Source organism: Aulonocara stuartgranti (genome assembly GCF_965226115.1).
Source record: "Aulonocara stuartgranti genome assembly, chromosome: 4".
Classification (NCBI taxonomy): Eukaryota; Metazoa; Chordata; class Actinopteri; order Cichliformes; family Cichlidae; genus Aulonocara; species Aulonocara stuartgranti.
The window spans coordinates 23,176,434-23,200,808 of record NC_138942.1 but is presented as its reverse complement, the minus strand read 5'-3'; the positions used below and the strand labels follow the sequence as shown (position 1 = coordinate 23,200,808).

At 41.2% G+C, this 24,375-nt stretch overlaps 1 protein-coding gene across 2 annotated transcripts in view; it reads right to left on the bottom strand.

The window, feature by feature from the left end:
* The window catches only part of prkcbb (protein kinase C, beta b), a 108,891-nt gene that overhangs the window by 47,068 nt on the left and 37,448 nt on the right, over nt 1–24,375 (bottom strand). For both annotated transcript variants that reach the window (XM_082531635.1, XM_082531634.1), the window contains exons 4-9: nt 21,423–21,534; nt 20,930–21,058; nt 11,702–11,858; nt 11,033–11,167; nt 8,802–8,898; nt 2,871–3,014 (exon numbers count right to left, since the gene is read on the bottom strand). In XM_082531635.1, the coding sequence (XP_082387761.1) occupies nt 2,871–3,014; nt 8,802–8,898; nt 11,033–11,167; nt 11,702–11,858; nt 20,930–21,058; nt 21,423–21,534 (774 nt within the window). The remainder of the gene's footprint in view (nt 1–2,870; nt 3,015–8,801; nt 8,899–11,032; nt 11,168–11,701; nt 11,859–20,929; nt 21,059–21,422; nt 21,535–24,375) is intronic.

Below are 24,375 nucleotides of genomic sequence, written 5' to 3'. Positions count from 1 at the left end.
GTTGTGTGGCAGCAGGTCCTACCAGCCTCCCACACACACTCAGGAACCTTTAAAGTGACACACACGTCATGTGAGCGACTCGTCTCACAAAATGTTCTGGTGCGTGTGTGCGTCTGCATAGCACAGACTAAAATGACTGTTGGATTTACATTTGCAGGAATGTGCTTTCCAACATGTGTGTGTTTGCTTGTGTGTGTGTGTACACTTTGTCTTCTGCTGAAGCTGTGCATCTCTGCATGCTTCAGCAGTCTGCGTTTGTGTGAGTTGGGTATTCCAGTAATGATCGCGCTTCAACTCAGGCTCCATTACAATGACGCATCAGTGTAGCTTTAAATGCTTGTTACCATGGAAACAGGCAGCCGGCATACAAGTCTGATACTCAGACAATGGTCTCTCTCTCTCTCTTTCGTGCTCTTTATGTCACTTTCGGCCTCCCTCCACCCTGCTGCTCTACCCCTCTGTCTGGCTTTCACAGCATCTTCCCATTCTTTCTGTTTCTTGCCTTGATTTTCATTCATTCACATCACTCTAACATCCCCCCCCGCCCCCCGCCTTTTCCCGCTTTTCATTCAGTCCAACGTTTTTACCTCTCGCTCATTTTATTCACGTCAACCTTGTCGCGATGCCTCACATCTCTCGCCTCTCTTCTTCCATCGCCTACCTGTTTGTCGCATCATCTTCCTCACCTCTTTCTCTTCATCCACCTCGCCCTACTCGTGCTTCATCACCTTTGATTCCCTCTGTCTCCATCTCCTCTTTTTGGCCATGTTTTCTTTCCTTTGCTGTAAGCTCTGTTTGCAGTTATACAGCAAAGCTCTGATGCTCAAACAAACAAACACACAGACAAACAAGAGCCTCCCAGATATATTCGCTATAGCACACAAGTTATAGAAAAAACAAGGTTTTCTGTGTCCATGATAGCTGGCTCATATATCGACTTAAACTACATGTAAATTAAGAGGCCAAAGTCACAGGGAGCATAATATACAGTGGGGCAAAAAAGTATTTAGTCAGCCACCGATTGTGCAAGTTCCCCCACTTAAAATGATGACAGAGGTCAGTAATTTGCACCAGAGGTACACTTCAACTGTGAGAGACAGAATGTGAAAAAACAATCCATGAATCCACATGGTAGGATTTGTAAAGAATTTATTCGTAAATCAGGGTGGAAAATAAGTATTTGGTCAATAATAAAAATACAACTCAATACTTTGTAACATAACCTTTGTTGGCAATAACAGAGGTCAAACGTTTACTATAGGTCTTTTCCAGGTTTGCACACACAGTAGCTGGTATTTTGGCCCATTCCTCCATGCAGATCTTCTCGAGAGCAGTGATGTTTTGGGGCTGTCGCCGAGCAACACGGACTTTCAACTCCCGCCACAGATTTTCTATGGGGTTGAGGTCTGGAGACTGGCTAGGCCACTCCAGGACTTTCAAATGCTTCTTACGGAGCCACTCCTTTGTTGCCCGGGCGGTGTGTTTTGGATCATTGTCATGTTGGAAGACCCAGCCTCGTTTCATCTTCAAAGTTCTCACTGATGGAAGGTGGTTTTGGCTCAAAATCTCATGATACATGGCCCCATTCATTCTGTCCTTAACACGGATCAGTCGTCCTGTCCCCTTGGCAGAAAAACAGCCCCATAGCATGATGTTTCCACCCCCATGCTTCACAGTAGGTATGGTGTTCTTGGGATGCAACTCAGTATTCTTCTTCCTCCAAACACGACGAGTTGAGTTTACACCAAAAAGTTCTACTTTGGTTTCATCTGACCACATGACATTCTCCCAATCCTCTGCTGTATCATCCATGTGCTCTCTGGCAAACTTCAGACGGGCCTGGACATGCACTGGCTTCAGCAGCGGAACACGTCTGGCACTGCGGGATTTGATTCCCTGCCGTTGTAGTGTGTTACTGATGGTGACCTTTGTTACTTTGGTCCCAGCTCTCTGCAGGTCATTCACCAGGTCCCCCCGTGTGGTTCTGGGATCTTTGCTCACCGTTCTCATGATCATTTTGACCCCACGGGATGAGATCTTGCGTGGAGCCCCAGATCGAGGGAGATTATCAGTGGTCTTGTATGTCTTCCATTTTCTGATGATTGCTCCCACAGTTGATTTTTTCACACCAAGCTGCTTGCCTATTGTAGATTCACTCTTCCCAGTCTGGTGCAGGTCTACAATACTTTTCCTGGTGTCCTTCGAAAGCTCTTTGGTCTTGGCCATGGCAGAGTTTGGAGTCTGACTGTTTGAGGCTGTGGACAGGTGTCTTTTATACAGATGATGAGTTCAAACAGGTGCCATTCATACAGGTAACGAGTGGGGGACAGAAAAGCTTCTTACAGAAGACGTTACAGGTCTGTGAGAGCCAGAGATTTTCCTTGTTTGAGGTGACCAAATACTTATTTTCCACCCTAATTTACGAATAAATTCTTTACAAATCCTACCATGTGAATTCATGGATTTTTTTTTCACATTCTGTCTCTCACAGTTGAAGTGTACCTCTGGTGCAAATTACTGACCTCTGTCATCATTTTAGGTGGGGGAACTTGCACAATCGGTGGCTGACTAAATACTTTTTTCCCCCACTGTATAGCAAGTTGTTAAGCTATGATTGTGCTGATTTTTGGATTTTAAGGGTGAGGCCGCTGTTCTTTTTGACTGTACCTTGTATCCCATAGAAAATGTTTATTTTTTGTTTACTTTATTTAAAAAGTGAAAATATTAATTGGCAGAAGGGTATATAATACAAATGTGCCAGATTTAGCCATGCAGGCTAATTTCCATCTGGCATCCCCACCAAGTCGATGGTGTTAAATATCAAAAACAGTAACACACACACACACACACACTTAAACATCACGTCTTACCTTGCCAAAGCTGCCCTTGCCCAGCACCATGAGGAAGTTAAAGTCAGACAACTTCATGCGGTCTTGGTTGCCATTGGAGTCGAACCGGGATGCGGCGTTGGCTGACTTCCCTTCTGTGTTCTTCCCCGGACCAATTTTAGCCCTCTAGATGGGGGTGAGAGAAAATAAAGGAGAAATTAGGCAAAACAAATTGGCACCCGAAATCCAGGATTTCATAGTGAGCTAATATTTTTTTAAAATGTCAGGATGAGGATGTTGGTGTTATTGAGCCATCTGGACTTAATTAAGAAGTGCTTTTTGTAGCATTTTAATGTTAATGAATACTATTAGTAATTTTGAAAACACTTGCATAATTGCCATAAACAAAGATCAAATCAGAGACAGATTAGTAAGCATGACTATAAGACCTAACAACTGAGAATTAAAGATCTGCTCTTAATGGTTTATATGATTTAAAACCGTAATTACATAATATGGACCAGTCACAGTAGCTCTAGTTTTCTGGAAACTTCCAGGCTGTCGTGGCTTCCTGGTGATTGCATAGAATGCTTTTTGCATTCACTATAACAAGTTACCGGTCGCTCAGAACATGCGACACCCTCAACCCCAGGTCACCAAACAATTAGGTCCGACTCTGAAGATGTTTTTATACCTGCAGTGTTTACTCTGTTTAAATTGATATCTGGTTTGTTTTCCCCCTTGGTGTGTTTCACTTGTGCAGGTGTGAACACGGTAATCGCACTTGGGTGTGGACCAAAACGACCGCACTGAGACCTTTTAGATGGTTTGGTTCCAAATGAACTTTAATGCAGTTTATCTATGGTGTGAATGTGATCTGACCTCGATCCAAACCAACTACCGGGTGTACGTTTCAAGTCTGAGCTAATAACTTCCTGGAGCCATGCATGCTCTGTACTCTGGGATGTAGGAGGTAGTATAGATGTCCAAACGTCTGTATGAGCTAGCAACTAGCTGTGGAATGAACATTCTCCATGTTCATGCTTGTAGTATTCCAGAACACAGAACCTTCTTCCTGTATTTACTTTTGTTGCTCCCGGCCCAGACACAGCTGGCCAATAAGCAGACTGAATATTCTCATCTAGTAAGTGGTGACGCATTTTGGTTTGCTTAGAGTTCACTTGGATTTTTCTCACTGCAAAAAGAAAACAAACCATGGGGAAAAGCTACAAGTTCACAAACTCATCAACTGATTCAATCCAGAGTAAACGAACTGTAGGTGTGAAAACGCCCTAACGCCCTGAGACTGACCATTGTGAGTCTGGACAGGCTGGGGATGGTTTGCCTCACATAGTTGTGTCTGATCTCCCTTATCAGGGCGGCAACGGAGCGGCAGTTCTTTGCCAGATCATTATTGCAGCCTTTATGGTAACCTTTAGGATCTCTAGTGTTTCTCCTATTCCTTTGCTTCAAGTTATAAACCTGTTTTTCCTGTGCTACTTTAGTTTAGTCTTACTTTCTCCAGACCCATGAAACCATATTTGGAAGAATTACAAACCTTAAGCTTCCTGGAGTAACCCACCTGGCTTCCCCACTCACCTGCCTGCCTGCAATCTCGTCTCCCCATCTTGGCCTCTCTTGGTAACCCCTCTGTTCCCTCTTGCACAACAGTGTGACGAGTAAGCACCATTTGCTTTTCCCTTTGTTTAATTTAGTTACAGCAGCTCCTTTATTTCTAACTCAGTTTTTTCCCTCTTTTAGATCATCCCACTAAATCTGCACCAGTCGTGCCTCACTAACTTTAATTTGTTGATTCACTGTAAATAAAATCCCTTTCAATGTCCTCCATTTCTGTGAGTCTGCTCCTTGGGGTCACGTTTTCCCTCTTTCTGATAACTATGCTTGGTGAAATTTCCTCTGAATGAAGGAGGTAATGTGAATATATTTGAGATTTTCCCTGATTTATCACATTTAATCTCTGTATTATCATGAACAGATTGCATGTAATTGCTAAATTGACCCCATTCAGTCACAACTGGTAGCAGACTGACTCTTGTTGCCAGCTTATTGTCATTTTATTGCTGTCTTGGTGCAACAAAGATTGTGAGTTCATTGCACGCACTCACAGTAATTGTGATCGTGTCACGGTTTTACGGGGCGATCGTGGCTCAAGAGTTGGCAGTTCGTCTTGTAATCGGAAGGTTGCCGGTTCGAGCCCCGGCTCGTTGTGTCCTTGGGCAAGACACTTCACCCGTTGCCTACTGGTGGTGGTCAGAGGGCCCGGTGGCGCCAGTGTCCGGCAGCCTCACCTCTGTCAGTGCGCCCCAGCTTGCCATCACTGAATGTAAAGTGCTTTGGGGTCCTTAGGGACTAAGTAAAGCATTTACGGTTTCAGTGACATGTACCACTGTTTTCCTTTGTCTGACTGCAAAATTAAAACACAGTGTGGCAAAAAGACTTCTACATAGTGCTCATGTGTAAAGTATGATATTTGTTTGTGTTTGCATTTGCAACCTTTACTGGCAAAAACCAGAAAGATCGTTTTTTATCTTTTTTTTTCAGTTTATATAAAAACCACTAAGCGCACACAAATAATTACTGACTTTAAGATACTGAAGCCCCAGACGTAAACATAACTCCATGCCTTTAAATTTTACTGTGAAACAATCAAAATGTGTTGAAAGACAGAAATCTTCCTCGTTGTGTTTCGTTTATCATTTATTCTGTTTCATTTTCACCTTCATCTTTATAGATTTGGCCTTTGTCTCTAACTTTCCATTTATTCGTGTGTATCAGCAGCTGTCAGTCCTCTGCTCGCTCTTCATTTCTAACCATCTCTCTGTCTCGACCTTGTCATTCCCTCTCGTCTTATCTCCCTTGTAAGAATTTTAATCGTATTCTCTACTTTGTTAAGCCGCGCTTCAGTTTTAAAATGCTCTTAGTATATTAATCTTAATTAATACATGCCTCCTCGCTCAGAAACAGAGGTACAGGCAGAGCACATCTAATCTTTTTCCAATCTTATCTTAAACTGATGATCCACACTGACGGTCTCTGCACTTTTTGTCCTGTGCCGCTGCAGTAATTTCCTCACTGCCACTGCTCTGCGGCTCCCTGCACTGCGTGTGGTGCACGCCATACAGTTCTCAGCTCATCAATGGATAAAAGCCTCTATCTGTCTCCATCTGTTGTCACGCAAACACACACAGACACACAAACAAGCGGGAACAGTCAAGGTGTTTGCGAGCAGCGGAGCATGCTGAAGGCAAAGCCTGCAGAGTAATGCCGCTCTCTCGCACTAACTCTGTCTAAAGCAGGAATGTCTAACTCGTTTTATACAGCGGGCTACATACAGCCCACTTTGATCTTATGTGGGCCGAACTGGTGAAACTCCAATTTCTGTCAGTGTAAAAGGTTTAACTACGCATTCAATCAATGAGAGACCTTAATGTAAGACAAAGAAGAGCAATTGTAACATTATGTCTCAGGTTTTCTACATGGTAAAGAAATGCTGCTGTAGTAAATGAAAGAAATCTGTCAGCATGACTCTTTGAGCTTAGATTGGAAGAATGTGTGTAAATCTATAACTGAATTACTTTGCTGTACTGTCAATGTCCATGAGATTTAAAACTACAGTTAAAAGACCAAAATCTATGCCCTCCTTTACATTTTCCAAAGCCTGCCAGCGGGCCAGATTGGGGTCTTTGTCAGGCTGATTCTGGCACGCAGGCCTTATGTTTGACGCTAAAGCCATGCAGATGATAAAAGACCACCAGACAAATGCTGAATGCAAACAGAAGGATGTCATTAAAGGTCCTCAGAACTGAAACCCCACCCCCCAAAACTCTGTGCCCTCTTAATTACAAGTAGATTTGGGTACTGGCTGAGTACAATAAGGCTGGGACAAAATACTGATGTACCAATATATTTTACTGCCTTCTCTGGTGACACAATTATCAATATAGTGGTGCCAAATTAGATCAGAACATGTGCCGAAGAGCGTTTACCAATCTCACACAGGAAGAAGGAACTCAAAAAGGCAAAGTATCGGACACGGTAAAATAAAGTGTTATTACGTCTTGATTTCCACCCCTAAAATACATTTAAAGCACTTGTTAGTGATGTGGTTTTCCTACTCTAAAAGTTACAGTTACCACATGGTACCAATGTGTGTTGCAGAAACTCCTTTGAAATCAATTGATATCAGTCCGTGACACCAGGCAAACACTGCTCCCCCAAATATCAGTGGTGACGCTGAAGTCCCAGCTGTCTTCCAACAAGCTGTTCTAGATGCTTTTCCCACACATTTACAGTGAACTGTAAACCGAATGTAATCAGCATACAGGAAAATGAGAGCAAATTTATCGTAAAAGTCAAATCGCCTTCTCCTTCATATCTTATTCTGAGTTTCATCATGGGTATGAGATGGAGGCATCTGTGTCTTTCTTTCTCATTGCAACCTCTCTGAAGGCTTCACCCCAGAGGTTGAATTCAAGCTTGTGTGGATGCGCATGTTTCTGTGTGTGCGTGTGTGACATCTGCCCCCCCCCCGAGAATTTGTCTCAGTAAACGTCTGAGGAGCGTGACCTTGAGGAGACATGGGAAAGAAATACAGATTAAAAGAAAGAAAATCACAAGGCGGGCTGCAGAGGTGACAGCGGACAAAACAGATAAGTCAAGGAGGGAGAGGGAAGCTGAATGAGGACAGGGAGGAGGAACGCTGAGAGAAAGGAAGGATAGAAGGCAGGAATAGCTTCCCTATGAAGCCAACATTCAAACAATTAGCCATAAAGAATACTGCAGCGCACTTACATTGAACTTGTGATTGTTAAAATAAAGGCACAATCAAGAAGATTATAGCAAAACTATCTAATGAAGGGAAAATCTCTTCTTTGTAATCGTTCCGCATGCAAGGTCCGATCCATTAACAGTTTTCTAGCTCTTGTGAACTCATCTCTCCTTGTGCGTGTCAGCCAGCTGCCCTCTAAACCCACTCGCCTGCAATTCACCTCTCAGGTTTGCAAACCCTGCCTCTCTCCTCCCCGCCAGCTCAGCCACAGACCTCCGGGGCACGCCACTTGCCTGGAACTTTCCACTCTACACTTCCCTCCACAATCAACCTTCTAAACTCTGATTCTGTGTCCTGCATTTTTAGTTCACCGTTTGTTGGTCAAAACCTTAAAAGTTTTATCCCCCTCATACATCATTTGTTTCCATTTCTTCACTTGAACCTGCCAAAAAACATGCCAATGGTAATGCAGCTTCACAGACATAAAAAGTAATATTTTTGCACCATCAGGATTAGCTAGAATCAAAAAAATGAGTGGATCTCAGTATGGTGTGCAGCATGTCTCTAAAAAATTTAAGGAAACTGTACAAGTTGAGAACAATAGAAGCGTCAGACCTGAAAAAAAATATTTAATGCATGAAAAAATTGGGGGTGGGGTTAAAGACCTTTGGACAAGACTGTATTTCAAACAAACTGTGTATTTTTCATCTTCTTTTTTTTAACATGCCCTGCAAGAACATTTTCCTAAACTGTGACAGAAGCAAATTTGCTACTAACATCACTATTTTAACACATTCACAAAAAGTCTTTCAGGTTTGTGGCTGAGTGTCACAAAGACAGAAGGAGGCGAGTAAAAGAGAGAGAGAAAAAAAAACAAAGTGGTTATCCTCAACACTGCCAAATGAATGGGCCTACTGGTCAGCTGTTACTCACACACACACACGCGCACACGCACGCACACAAGCACACACTGGGCCTGCAGTGTGCCAGACCGGATGGTGCTATAAGTGTGCCTGCCAACTGCTAACAGCTCTCCCAGAGTGGCCCTCACTCAGACACACACAGATGCATAGTCCTCACACACATGCACACACACACACACACACACACACACGCACGCACACAGGTAACCCTTTAATCACCTGCACTGTACGTCAACTTTTAAGATTTTAATGCACACACACCTCAAATTTCTGCCGTAGCTCCTCGTTGCCCTCCTCCCCCTCCGGAGGGACGGGTACATTGAAGTACTCGCCTTCTTCCTGGGAGAGCAGCTTAAACCTAAAGTGAGAGAATATTTCCAGTCAAATCAATTCCCAATTAGTTTATACAATTGGGGTGTTTAACTGCTGCCATTAACTGAAGCTGCTGACAGTTACTGCACCAATTTAAGGGCCTAAAGAATAATCAGGCCATTATTTACCAATTCATTCCCCTTCATGGTATTTTAACAAAGCCTGAGATGGGCTCAAAACACAGTGGAGACGCTTATCGTCCCACAAAATCAATACTATATAGTTTTCACATTTTTAAATAGCAAATCATTTGTGCTTGGCCTTTATAGATGCAGGGAAACAGATCCCTGCTCTTTACTTTCTTTGCTGTTAGGAAATATGCCTCCTCAGCCAGTTAGACTGTCAGATCTGAGCTGTGTTTCAAGCAGTTATGTCTCATGCCACAGTTATTTTTTGTTAAAATCGTTCTTCATTTTCCTGTTTTGGCAGTGATGAAGCATAAGTAGATAATATAACTGGCTTGTTCCCTATTCTCTGAACCACTTGTGCAAGATTTTAATCGATGTTAAAAAATGACATGGGAAACAGATATGAAGCGACACTGTTGTTTATCAGGAGCTACCTTTCTGGTTTCTGTACTCCACTTACTAGCAAAAATCTGCCCTTTAAGCAGCAAGGTGGAGCTGTTACCGAAATTAACACATGATAACAAGCTGGTCATGGTTGCTTATCTCATAATAAACACTTATTAATGACAGCGACTATGTTTGCATACTGATGGAGTTTGTGCTAGCTCCTTCAGACTGCCAACAATATATAAAAGGTATCACCAAAACTTTGAATCCTATAATGAACTCATATTCTTACATGTGTACATTTACAGTGCTGTGCTAAAGTCTCAGGCTGCCCCTCATTTCTTTATATTTTTTTTAGGAAAATGGGAAATTTATTGAAACATGTGCAATCACATGTGGAAATAATGTATATATAAGACAAAAACAGAGTTAGTACATTTCCGATTAGGCTTCGGATTAGGCTGCATCTCTGCGTCAGGTCTCTGCTGGATTTTTTCCCTATTTCTTAAGGACATAACTTTCATCTGCTGATAGTCATGTGTTGTAGATAGTTTTTAGGACTGCTACTTCTTCCTTTGTCCTCTACTTGTCCAGTTTCCTCAAATTTTTTTAGGGACATACTGCACACTGTGCTGAGTGCCAAGTTTGCAGCTAATAGCACTCTGGGAATCACCCTGTTGGTGCAAAAATATTGTTTTATGTGTCAAACTTTGACATCTTTTTTTAGTTTCAAGTAAAGAAATTGGAATACAATTGTCCTATGAGACAGGCTGCTAGTAACAAAGCACCTAAAGATGCTATTATACGGCTCTTTGCTAATTATGAATGCCTTTTTTATGCCTTTTTTATGCTTTAATGAGTCTTAGGTCAGCATTAAGTAGTTCAATAAAGAAAAATACTGGACTGAAGGTGGGTGAAAAACCAGCCAATGTCCAATGAAAAACCTTAGAAGAGCTTCAGGAAATCAGAAGAAAGTGTGTCTCCTTGGATACAGAATAATAAAAAAATAAATAAATCAGGGGTGACTCAAGACTTCTGCACAGTAATGTTCACACTGTACATATCTGCAAACTATTATTAGGACACAAGTATGTTTTAGCATTATTTCAAATACCACAGTCTCACACAGAGCTTTAGCTTTACTCGCGCTCTGTATCTCCTCTCGCCAGCGAGTGTGAGGGCTGCTCGAAGACGGAATAGAGGAAAACTTGCACAGGTTCACTCTGAACATCAGGTTTTTAATGGCATCTTTCCACCTCCACCATTCCACCTCAAAACCTGGCATCTCATTAAAAACCCTGACAGGGCAGCGTCAGCAAAAAACAAAAGAGAGGAAGATGGATATAGAGACTGGGCTACAGATAGAAAGTACAGGAAGGAGGGAGGGAGGGTGGTGGAGATAAAGAAGCAGAGATAAAGAGATGGGGGTAGAGTTGCTCTGGCGCTGAGTATAATCAGACTAAAAAGAGGAGCTCTAACTAAAGTATTTCTCCTACAGCGCATTAATGAACAAGGTCACCTTTCCCTCCTCCTCCTCTACCACCACAGTTTCTCTGCCTCATGCCTCTCTACACCCTCTTCTATTCCTCCTTTTTTTCATCTCACCATCCATCCACCCCTTGTTTCTGGAGCTCCGAGATGCCAAAGGACAGTGATCCCATGAAGTCATTGCGGCTGGTCAGGTCCCAGTCCCACATCTCCACTGACAGACGGCGGTCCTTATCGTATTCTTTCAGGTGGCTGCGAGAGAAGGAAGGACAAACAACAGTTGATGGCTGAGAGTGATAACTGTAGGTGTGGTTATTGTCAAAGGTTTGAGTTTTAAAGACACACGGGAGCAGTGTTGAATTCATTCTTTTTCATCTTCCACATTTATTCCTGGGATCATTCCTCTGATAAGGTATCAGGAAAGCTTTCCATCTTTCTTCTGTGCATACTTTTTTCTTTCTTTTAGACACATTGATAGAAATGATAGCATTTCAGAGTGAACATCTGCACTTCCACAGTAAATTCAATGTGCCTTATTAAGTAAGTCACTGGAGCCAACTGTGGCAAACGACCCCAAAAGCAAGGTTTTACAAAAATGAGGCGCCAGATGTTTTTAACTGAGCGCCAGCGGTTACACATGCTTGGAAAGATGAGCATAATGCGACGCGGTCTCAACTCATTGCACTGAGCGAGTGAGGAGAAGACAAAAAAGAGATAAAGGGACACAGGAAAGACAGGCTGATAAATATATAAGATAGCCTCACACTTGGCGTGATAAAGCCTTACAATTTAAAGGTCTCGTTCCAGGTGGGGTTGAGGCAGCACTTTATGGTCTTGGTCTTCTGTTTACTCTCGCTGCGGGGATCCGGGATCAGTTTAAGCTTCACATAAGGGTCTGACAGACCGTTGGGGTCCATGGGAACCAGATTCCTGGCCTCTTTGACTGAAGGGAGAAATAAAAAGAAACAAGATGTGTGAGGGGAGAGAAGGGAGGAAAAAAAGAGAATAGACACTAATTTAAAGCAGCATTGAAAGTTTTAATTTATAAACCTTTCTTTAGGAGAAGTACTCTGCACAACACTGAGACAGAAAATACACAAGCGTGTAAGAAACCACAGCTTTAATATGAAGGTGAACTATTTCTACATATAAATGTAACTAAATGTAGCTAAAATAACTTTAATGATCACTCTCATAAAACGAGCTGAATTAGGAATGGTGGGAATTTATGAATATAAATAAATGCAGACATAATTTTAATTATTACTATTCTTAAAACTTAAAATAAAGAACAAATATGTTTATTCAAATTTAATTTTTGACTAACTTTTAAGGACACACCACCTGGTTTTAGCCAAATATTTATAATCCCATATATCTGCACTCACTTTTCTGCTGCCTCGTATGAATTTTCCTGCTTGGTGAAGCTGAAGCAAATATGCATTTGTTTTTATTTTTAAAGTGATGAATGAGCTGACATTGCTTTAAATAGAATTACTGCCTGGCAGTGAATACCCATGCCAACCAATCTATTGGTTGTTTTAGTTGTATTGCATCCACGCTGGTTCATAAGAGAAACTTTATTATTCATGCTTGGTCAATAAAGCAGATTTTGACAGAACAAATTTGGATGTTGCTGCAAACAGGCTACAAATTCTACGTGCTTTACACACGTCTTCAAGCCTGCAGCAGGAAAGCTCTACAACCATTTCAGGGTGGGTACTATGTGAAATATGGTCAGAACTGTGGCAGGAGTTTCCGCAGAACACTCATAATGTCAGAGCAACTTTTTGGATATAAATGGTCATCATTTCATTTAATCCCATCAGACATTTTTATAAAATTCATGTCATAATTACCAAACAGATTTAAACGGAGCATACGAAGTCGAGGCCAAAAGCAGTAGCTTTTATTACTGACCCTGTAAATAATCAGTAATAAATGATTTTGCAAAATTAAAGGAATTTTGCTTAACACGTTGCTCACATATTGCATACCCAAGTTGGGTTTAGCCACCTTAAAAAACTTGCAGTCACTCCATCTTTTAGACCAAGTTAACAGTTCAACTTCAACCTTTATTTATTTCCAGACATTGTGTTTCAGAGAATGCGTACTTGTTTTAGCAGTTTTGTCCTACTCGTTACTGCAATTCAGTCAAATAAGAGCCTTAGATTGGAAACCAAAACTCTGCCCTGAAATCAACAAATTAAATTTCGGCATGCTTAACCTAACTATACAGGAGGCTACAGCCTTGAGGTTAACAGAGTCTGTCTGTAATGACCGTGTAGACCGATGAAGGTTGCCAGTTCCAACACTAATCCCTCTTATGTGGCTGTTTGTTATTGGGCTGTAATTGTATTCCAGTGGTGTAAAATCCCCTGCGGTCAGAGTGTGGGTTAAATTGCATGTGCGCACAGTTACAGTTCCCGGTCAAGTTGTGAGGTCACATCCAATTACCAAAAGCGGGGCTGCTGTGTCTTAGGCAGCCCATTAGGAAAGCAGTTGACACACAAAAGCACACGAGACCTTTGTCACTGCACATGCAACACACACAGAAAACAAATGTGTTTGGTTAGAGCGCTGTCATTTTGGTTGTGGGCCTCCTGGCAAAACATGATAAACTAAGGTGTTATGTGCAATATTTCATCTACACTGCTTTCAGGGCAAATGATCACATCCTGTTAAAATTAAATATAAAGAAAACAGATAAGCACTTTCATTCCATTCATCGATCTCACAGGACTCTATGCTTTACTAGTTGTTCCCAGTGATTGCCTTATCGTAAAGTCCTGCTGTGTCTAACCTTTGCATTGGTTACTTCCTGTTTAATTTTGGTACTCCCTTTTCTCTTGTGCTTTGTATTCATTATTACTTCCTCCCCTGTGATTGTGTGTCTCGGTTGTGTCTCGGTTGTGTGAGAGTATAAATCGTGCTGTCTTTTCCTTGCTCTTTGTCAGGTTGTCTGTATGGATTTGTTTTGGACTTTTGACCTATAAAGTAGGGCTGTTCCATATAACGATATATATCGGATGATGATATAAAAACGTCTATCGTTTCATTTTACGCTATCGTTTGTTTCCTGGTGTCATAAAATAAACTGTTTACAGCAATATTTTTTCATGGTTTTGATGGTCACTGTAGTGGCTATATTAATTTCTTAAAGTTCTCTCTTTCTCTTATATTTAATATAACCACTAGGGCTGGGTATCGTCACTGATTTCTAGAATCGATTCGATCCACGATTCAATTCGATTCGATTCGATTTGAATCTGGGAAATTTTGACAGTCAGAAATATTATTATTCGGATCAGTACATTTACATATTTTTGTATCTATAAAAAGGAAGCTGACACACGCAAGACTTTATCAAAGGTGTAAGTGTCACAGCGATGTTTATGTGAAGTTTGGTTTGGATCTTCTTTTGCTGCTGGTTCGGTCAATATTGTTTGGAGAGAGATCAAACTAACAGCTTTAGAATCAGTGCAAAAAGGGCGTAAATACAAAGCACGGACCTGCCGACAGATCAGAATCTGCGAGCTGTCGGCTTTCAGCCCCGACTGTGTCCGTGCCGTCGGTGAGAAAGGTGACATCTCACTGATTCTGATCCGCGGGTCCCGCTGTGTATTTAAGTCTTTGTGCAGAATCAGTGTTCCTGCTCTCATTTACTGTTTTAGCTGTTTGGTGGTTCTTGAAATTTTGTGAGGTTTCACCTGAGATTCTGGCATTTCGGGAAAAATAAATTTATATTAAAAAATCGATTCAAGATTTTAATGAATCGATTTCACGTTATCCAAGCCAGAATCGATTTTAATCGATAAATCGATTATAAAAACCCACCCCTAATAACCACACTATGGACGACAAGCCTGTTTTTACGTGTTGTCCTTAGCAACAATGACGGTAAAACCATCGCGTGGCTCCGATGTCCGCTTGTTTGTTTTCCACATAAACCTTTCACAATAAAGCTCAAGATCCTGTTGAGACTTTTCAAAATAAACTGAATCAAGTGAAAGAGTATGCAGAGAGTGAGAAGAAAAAAAGGAGCCATCAGGCGCTAAAAAATAAAACTTAGACTCAAACTTTGAAAGAAACTGGTGACCGTTACAACTTATGTCTAAATGTATAGTTTCATGCATCGGTTAAAACACTCGACTCCAGGTACATGACGCCCAGCTGGAAAAACTTCACACAAGTCAAGTTGCCCGAGATTCACTGAATTTACAGAAAATGTTACATTTTTGTGATTTATATTGTTGTCAGGACGATAAATGTCTTATATCGGGATATGAGATTTTTGCCATAGTGCACAGCCCTACTATAAAGGTGCATTTAAAGGACTACATGTACATCTTATATTGCCATTTTCTGACAATGGGTCTTTACCCAGATAGGAGACATACTAATTTTGCCTATTTTATTCACTTACAGCACAGTTGTTGCACCAGCAGATGTAGGATGAGCCAGATGTGGCTCAAATGTCACAACACATCTCATATCTGGCCTTTTATAAGTTGGACCTCTGGCTGAGCTGAGGCAGCCAGATTCACCCTGGGCAAAGACAAATGTGGCCCATAAAAGAAGTGCATAACTTTGCCACTTTTAAGCCAAACATTTATTGCAATCTGGGTTGAGCGTGTGAATTTTAGCAGACTCAGTAGCGGCTTTGATCTCCCAGTGCAGCACAGAAGAATTTGTGCTATTTAACGAGTGGAGGGCGAGAGAAAAAGTAGCACGCACTGCGACTTATTTTAGCTAAATTTGGTGAAAGGTCTGTTTGCATACTGACAAAAAGTGTTGCACACTGTTACTCAATAATCCTTTGGGGGACGTGCAGCATAGCCAGAGGAGAAACTAGAGCAGCTTGCCAGTGAACTCACAGTGTGAGAAAAACCTCAAAGATGTCAGAGAGATGAAGTCTTCATGCTCTTTAACCATTACTCTACACTAAACTCCAGGAGGTTAACCACAGCACACAGCCATTGGCCAGCATTAAGCCCTCAGTGAAGCAGCTCAATAAATATTAGATGATGCCCGTTAAAGTGACCATCAAATGCAGGTCGAGGAGGAGAGCTGTAAAGAGGGTAGCATGCCAAAGAGTCTCAAAGGACACTTACAGTAAAGACGTGCAGATTTTATAGAAGTGAATGGACCTGTTTGTGTATGCACAGGTGAGAAATTCTTGCTTGCATCCAGTGTGTGCTAACTGAAAGGCACATGTACGGGTCTGTGTTTGTGTGTGAGGGGCAGGCAGAGGTGATAAGAGTGCAGTTACAGCAGAATACTACATGTGAAGTGCTGCGTGGGTGTTGGCTGTGCCCCTTTTCCCCTGTGAAGCAGCTTCATAGGATGGTAAGTAGGATTACTGGGTTATATCCACCTTCTTCTTGCTTGCAAAAGCTTTTCTGAGAATGTCATCCGGTGGATGTTGACAGTGTTCAGTCTGGGATGCCTGAACAGATGACAACAATAATAACCCAAAGTCTGAAGAGTCTAGATATTTAACATCTTATCTGAGCCTCACAAAGCAGGAAATAATGTGCTGTGGCTCTGTGGTTTTCCCAGACAGGCATTGCTACTCCCACCTGTACTTCCAAATGCCTGCAGTGTCACCTGACCCACGTTTTCTCTCTGCTCTTGATTGGCTGCTGCTTTTCAGCTAATGAATTATGCAATATACCGTACATGCTTGCAGCTAGCCATCTGTCCCTGGTTCAGTTTCAGAATAATGACTATTTTTAAAAACAAAAATCAAAAACATGGTCATGTTTTGGGACAAGCCTACTTCCTTTGCACCCCCCTCCTGCTCCTGTGATCTACACCTATATGTCTATTCATTCATCTGTTTTCTTAATTGCTCATCCAGTTCTTGGTTGTGGACAGGGTTAGGGTTAGCAAAAGGTGGGTCACATCCTATGTCAGGTCTAATGCAGAGAGACAGACAACTATTTAAGCCCACATTCACACACCTACAGCCAGTTTAGTCTCACCAATTGACATAAAATGTCTTCGGACTGTAGGAGGAAGCTGGAATATCTGGACAGAACCCACACCTCCCCTTTTCATTCTCTGATTTAAATTAGACTTTAGTAAAAGCGTCTAATGTAAATGCTGCAACATTCCTTGTTTGTGTTGCATCAAGTTTTTATTCCCAGCTCCTGATCAGTTAGAAGGCCATTTCACTAAACAACTGGCCAGCTATGCACTGATTGGAGAGGAGCTGGAAAGGGTTTAAACTTTAATGCAGTTCTCCTCAGTCTTTGTAGTTATATACCAATACATCCCACCTTTCAGAACAGCTAGAGACACACAACAGGCTGTATAAAACAGGTAAATGATCCCCTACCTCACTATTAGGCAGCTTGGGTGGAGTACCAAAGACAGAGGGCACCTTTTAGTGTCCCACTGAATTCTCCCTGCTGGAGGCTGACGCCCCCCCATCTCCATGTGCACTGTACTGCCAGTGACCTGAGCTCTAATCTGACTATGAAAGAGGCCGGAGGTGAATTAAAATTGATTATTAAAGTGTCACTTTACGCCAATGTCAATTGCTTTGATTAAATCCACAACCCAATTGCACTTCTCAGCGTAGCAGCTGTTTTCACCAGATCCCGCTACATTAAGCTGTAAAATAATTCCTAGTGGTTCTGCAATTCATTCTCAGTGGTGGCATTTCCCCCCACCTCTACCTCACTGCATAGAGGGTATACGCCAATCATAGCTCCACACTGACCCCTGTGGACAAAAGCGAGCACTACTCCTCCAAATCCTCCTTTTACTATAATCTGCAAAACACAACCACAAGTTATATGCACATTAACATAAAAATCAGTGTATGTGAAAGACCGAAATATAGATGAGACTAAACTTCATGGTAAATAGCTTTAGTTAATGTACTTTGACATTTTCTACCATCTAGCTCAACTATCATCTGCTCTGGTTTGCAGCACCAGTGAATTTTTAGCCTTTTCTGCTGTCTTAGCAGTCTGCATGTGATAAGTCTGCTCTCTTATCATTTCCCAGAGTAACCACCACTTAATGATCAGTCTACGAGCGTGGGAATCTGAAAAAGAGAACAGAGGAGGGGAATCTGCAGAGGAATTAAACCCAGCAAGAGCCAATAAAGGGAAAATATCCTACATGCAAAAATAACAGGCCTATGAATGTGCTGTTACAAGTTCTCGCTAACATTTATGCAATATTTAGTGAGGACACTGTTTGTTTTCATGGGTCCAATCAATAACTGCAGCAAAATGCCTGGATACATTTGTAGATCAGGAAGAAGTCAGCCACCATTTATTTATACTTTGTAAGGAGATGCACTGCCAAAAACTACTTTACAAACTCTTTGCTTTTACAGAGCTGGAGGAACAACAAAAAATAAGAGATGAAGCGAACTGAAGACTCGGCATGGCTTAGGAAACAACAGGAGTTTTATGGCTTAAGATCTGAGATAGGATATCTTACGAGATGCTTATTCATATGCTGAAGTTTAGATGAAAAGACAAGGACAAAAAAAGGGAAGAAAAATGCACATTAATTATCACTACGTCACCTGCTGCTCGAGTATGAACTGTGACACATCTGAAGCTGGAGCAGGTTTATGCAGCCGTGTTTAGGAACTCACATCACACAGCTGGAGTACGGATCCTCAATAAAGTTATTTTTTCGTTTGAGGCAAAGCTGTGATTATCAGGGTAATGAAAAACGTTAATGTAAATCTCTGCAGCCACCTGCAGGTCATAAAAGGCACTGCGGATCAATGTAACGACGTTTCTCTCCACTTTTCCAATTTTTTTTCAGTTAAATAGACAGAAACATTGTTCCAAGAATGATGTGAGCACACAGTGTAGTGAATAGTATATCTCTTTGAAACAACACTTGCTTAAATGATACAACATGAATGTCTACATATTGTACTGACATGCATACTAACATTTGCCACGATAACCATTTTTATATGTGCACGAAATGAGAGCCATCACTTAATTTACAGTAAAGATTTTTGTAGTTTTTAATAACTTATATTTCACAAATAAAACATTCCTCTGAGTTGCTGAGAAAAAAACAGTTTAACCAGATGAATTTATTAATAATTAATATTTCATATTTTTGAAAGCTTGGCAGATAGTGATTTCTCTGAGCAGCACCCTGCTTTTTTATTTATTCTTTGGCTGCCAGACATGACCGAGCGAAGCAGGTGAAATTTCTGACTGCCAAATACATAAACATGGTTTCACAAACATTTTTCACTACTGTGCAAATGTCAGTGGTACGCGTAACATCTGGCAGGCAAATAAAAAAATCTGACAAACCGAAGAACAAATGGAGACACAGTCCACAACACACTGGAATTGACTCAACTTGCTTACCCAGTGTATCCCATCATCGTTTCAATATATTTAACCCAGAGAGAGAGCTAGCTTTGCCTGAATGCACTGGTTAAATCACAGCGTGAAGGACGGCTCAGTGCATGAAGCGACTTCATAGGGGACACATAAATTAAGTCAGCTGATGGAGGAAAGCTAAACAGCCATGATATCAATGAAAAGTGAGACTATTAACGTACTGATATGCGACACACTGCAATCTGAAACTGAAAATGTAACAACTGTAACGTAAAAAACTGAATTAATTAACAATTAATGAATCCGTTTTTTCCTTTATTCTAACACCAGATTGATGACTTGATGCCAAATGACCACGAGAGCAGGGAGATTGCAGTTGTTATCATCATCCCTAATATTGCATCACTCTAATAGTTTTCTAGGTTGTGGTGTGGTTAAGCACTAGAGTCCAGCATCTGATAGAGTTGCCAAATGACCTTTTTAATCACTGACAGCATCTCGTGAGTTTTGGACCTGGGGATGACACTTCACAGAAATGAGGCCGTGTTCTCACTAGCTGAGTCGAGAATGGTAAATGATTTCATGTTCAGTCACACCTCAGTCTGCCCAGAAATAATACCAGTAACTGCAGTGGGGCTACTTGGACATAGCGCCATTATAATGGTAATAAATATAAATAAAGCACTTTAAATGGTTAATAAATAACCAAACAGAACCTGTAAAGATCATCTTGGAAAAGCAAAACGTGTGTTCAGATCACAATTCTGAGCTGACAGGATAGGCTTTGAAAAAAAAGTCCAACTCTAGATCTGAAATAAACATGTTTGCAGCCAGGTTCAAATAAAGCTTTTGGTCTGTATATTTCAACAACTGAACGAAAGATGATTTCTTAAAATATTCAATTAGAATGGAAGAGAATAGCCTTTTAGTTTCACCGCACATACAACGAAATTGTGGGTGCTCCACACCAACTGTGCGTGGAATAAAAGACGTCATCAAACATGCAGATCCATCAGCTGTGGCAACTCCTCGGCAATAAGAGAGCAAATATCATAAGTGTGTAACCCAGTTATGGTGATTGAAATTCTAGTATTTTATTAGCGTGTCACTGAGCACTCATTTACAAGAATGTGTGTCTGTGTGAGGCATTCACACAGTCCATGTCTGCAATTTGCTAACCGAGCCTGTGGGCATTAGCCGATAACTCGTCCAAATGTGGTCACGTGCGGATCCAAAAATCCAAGATGGCCGTAGTCCTAAAATTGAGGCTTCCAAAATTTTATTCCACAAACTATTTTTATACATAGTCTGATTGAAGCAAACCTGCTTCTATTAAGTATATTGTGTTAGTTTTCAAAGATACACACTGACTGTACTCCAGGCTCATTTTCCTTTCACAGAGGAAACATCGGTGTATCTGAATAAATTATTACATTATTACAGACCAAAGTGTGTGGCACTTTCCTCTAATGAAAGTGGAAATGAATGCAGACCAAACGAGAGTGATTTCTAAGCGTGAGCTCATATTTCAGTTCCATCCTTCATCTTTGCCAACAGCAGAGGGAGACAGAAGACCGGTATTCTCAAACTTTAAAATGACAAGCGAGCCGGAGGACTGCACAGGTGTGTGTAGGCTGTAAACGTGTGTATGCTTCTGGAATATACTTACTGGTAACAGTGAGAACATTGGTCTTAACCTCGGCGGTGATCTGGATGCGACCTCTCCTCTCAGTGTGGTCTGTGCCACACAGGCTCGGCACGTTGGCCACACATCGCTTATGGATGTTCATCATACAGTCTGAAAAATACATATTCACACACACCCACAGATATGTTTGTAATGTTATGCAAGAGTATTATTCATAGTGATATGTGTGCCATAAAATGATTACATACTACTGCATGTCCTCCTTCACTACATCCATGAAGTTTCTTTGTGGTCTTCCTCTTTTCTTCCTGCCTACATATCCAGCACCTTTTCCCAATATAGTCACCATCCCTCCCCTTTAATAACATTAAGGTATGAATAATGTTCTACCTAATTGTACATCCCTCTGTGTGAGCATACCACCTAAATACTGTACAATCTAAATATGGATGGTACAATCGTAAGGCTGCAGTATGTGATACATGCATAAATGGGCAGCGGGTGTACTACATACGGTCACATCTCATTCCCTGGTGTATGAGGCCATAGAGTAGGGAGCCACAGTGGTCACAGAAGGTGGGGCTGGAGTAGGTGTGGATCTTAAACTTGTGCTTTGACCTCGGGTCCTGAAGAGCAAAGGACAAAAACAGAGAATTAAAGACTTTTTCACTACAAATTAAACATTTCTTTAATGATTGTGTTGTTCAGCTGTTTAACTGTGCACCGTTCAACTGCTTAAAAACAAACAAACAAAAAAACTGAATGAATGAAGCTTTGCCTGTTCCTCTCCTCCTCCATCTGTTTGATATTCTCCTTTTATCACCAGCATTCATCTTAGTCTCTCTCTCTGACTTTCCACTGCTCTGAATGGTAATGGTGCATTCAGGGGAAAGTTTTGACAGGCGGGGTTTACATACGGGCACATGCACTGTAATCTGATCAAAATACATTTCCTCTGAATTTCTTTGTTGGCATCAATTTAGAAAGGCTACAAAGGATGCACATCCATGTGTGTCTGTAGGCAACAACAGTGACGCAAAAAGTTTGCATGAAGTCAGCCTCCCGTGACATCTGTTAAAGTCGAATGAATAGCAGAGACAGCGTACGGCTACGGCTACTTGCTGTCTGTGCAGGTCTGCTGCGCACAGTTGTGTTGGGTTAGTGTTACTTCAAAGGACATTACACAAAAACGTGTCTAAGTGTGTAAACAGATTGATGACCTAACCACACAGGTAAGTCAAGCACACAGATCTGGGTGTGGCTCCGATGATGTAAGAGCATCAATAACAGAATCAGAATAATTTATAGTCACATGGTCACAGTTGCTACAAGACCATAAGAACAGCTGAATAAACTAAATTAAATGTTACAATATATTACAAAGTTACAAAATATAGCAAAATAAAATATACAGATTGCTCAACTATAAATATCCCAGGATATAACACAAATGTAAATGGTTGAAATGAAAACGCCTCTCTTCTCAGACTGTACGTGATATTAAGTGTGTGCACTGAACGTTCTCCTGTGACTGGACAGCACGTCATGGAGCATTGTCCTTATCTTGGACAACATCCGCCTCTCCGTCTCCACCTTAACAGAGTCCAGTTCCATCCCCGCAACATTACTGGCCCTCCGGATCAGTTTATTGAGTTTGCTGGCATCTGCACCCAGGCTAAAAAAAGGGAAAAACTGTCACTTATCTGCAATTTGGTCATTTTGTCCTTTTGACAGTAATTATGTGCTTTGAACTGACAAAAAAATGGATGCCATTACTTTTTATGGACGTTCAGAACTGAATCATAACTGGGGCGGAAACACGGCTATTTCTGCCTAATGTGTGTGACACCTGCAACCACACCTGGATCACACACACACACACACACACACACACACACACACACACACGCACACACACACACACACACATTAACTCCTAGGCCGTGCACATCCGATATACCGCTTGTGGAGGATCCAAACTGTGCAGCGAAGCGGGCGTACTTCAATGTGGGAGTTAAAATATTTCTGCCAAGGGGATCCATCGCAGCTAGCAAACATGCAGATACAGAATTTAATATGATTTGTGAGGGATCTCCTCCAGCGCAAAGTGCTTTGATGACATCAAATAGACCAGTGCTTACTGTTAATTTTCCTTTAAAGCCAATTTAGAAGGAGACCACGAGTGCCAGTTTTCTTTCACACGTGCCTTCGTGCCTTTTAATCTCATGAGCCAAGAAAAAATTAGAATGATTGATGTCTTCCTCTCTTCCACACCTGTCCTGGAAATAACATTAAATTTAGGTGACCAGTCAATTATACCCAGTGTCCCCACAGTGTCTTCAGCAGTGTTGCCCTAAGCCTGAATGTGTGGATGCCTGTGATTTCCGTGTACATTTCCACGCGCTACTTTGTGTATTTGTTTCAAATGCTGTTTTTCGCCTTTCTCGAGGACAATACCACCTACTGTTTCTTTTTTGTGCCGCATAAAAACAAGGGAACATTGTGCTGCTGAAGCTCCAGTGATGAGCAGCAGCAGACAGAGATTACAAAGAGTGCCAGCTTCTTTATAAATATGAATGATTAAATGCATCCGCAGCGAAAACTCAAACATCAATGAGAAAGAAAAATCATTAAGAAGAACGCATGAAAGCAGTGACTAGGAGAAAAAAGACACCACTTTTATTGTCTCCCCCTTCTTTGATGAACTTTATTTTGATGTAAAATCAGTTTAAACAGATTTTTAAAAAAATACCTTTTCTGTCATTTTTCTCACAGAAGTCAATATATGAATAAAAATAAGTTAAGTTCTTTAACCCTTCCATCCACCCTGACCTCCTCCCTACAGGACGTGGACATTGTGATCTATAAGGTTGCTTCAATATGACGGTGTTTTCAAGGATGATGTTAATTTCATGAGTCAAAACAAGCTGTGAAAAACACCGGTAGGTCTTCTTGATTTAATGTTTCCACTTAGTGAACAGTAAACTAAAGTAAAGTAAAACAAAGAAATGTAAGTTTGAATCACAGCTTAACAACAATCAGCTTAATATATCATCCTAAAATGGAAGGTTTACGTGACTGTGTTAGGATGTTCTGCCAACTTTTGTGTTTAACACTTTTAGATTTGAGTGTGAAAGGATCAGAATTGGAATATTTCAGTGTTTGGACTAATATTTGTGTATATATGTATATATATTTAATAGCATCCAGCCACAGCTTCACTGGCTCCAGTTTCTCAGTTTAGGTACAGAGACCAAGCAGCATGTGAGGCTTCCTCTGTCAAAATGACATTAGAGTTGTATATTCATGTCATAATTTCAATATAAAATAACCAATTTTGATTAGTAAGCCTTAGCATAACATTAAGGAGATTTTGTTACCTTCAAACAGAGCCAGGACATTCTGTTTATACCTTCAAATAGCCAAACCTGTTTTATTATTATGAGATGGAAAATATTTTACCACAT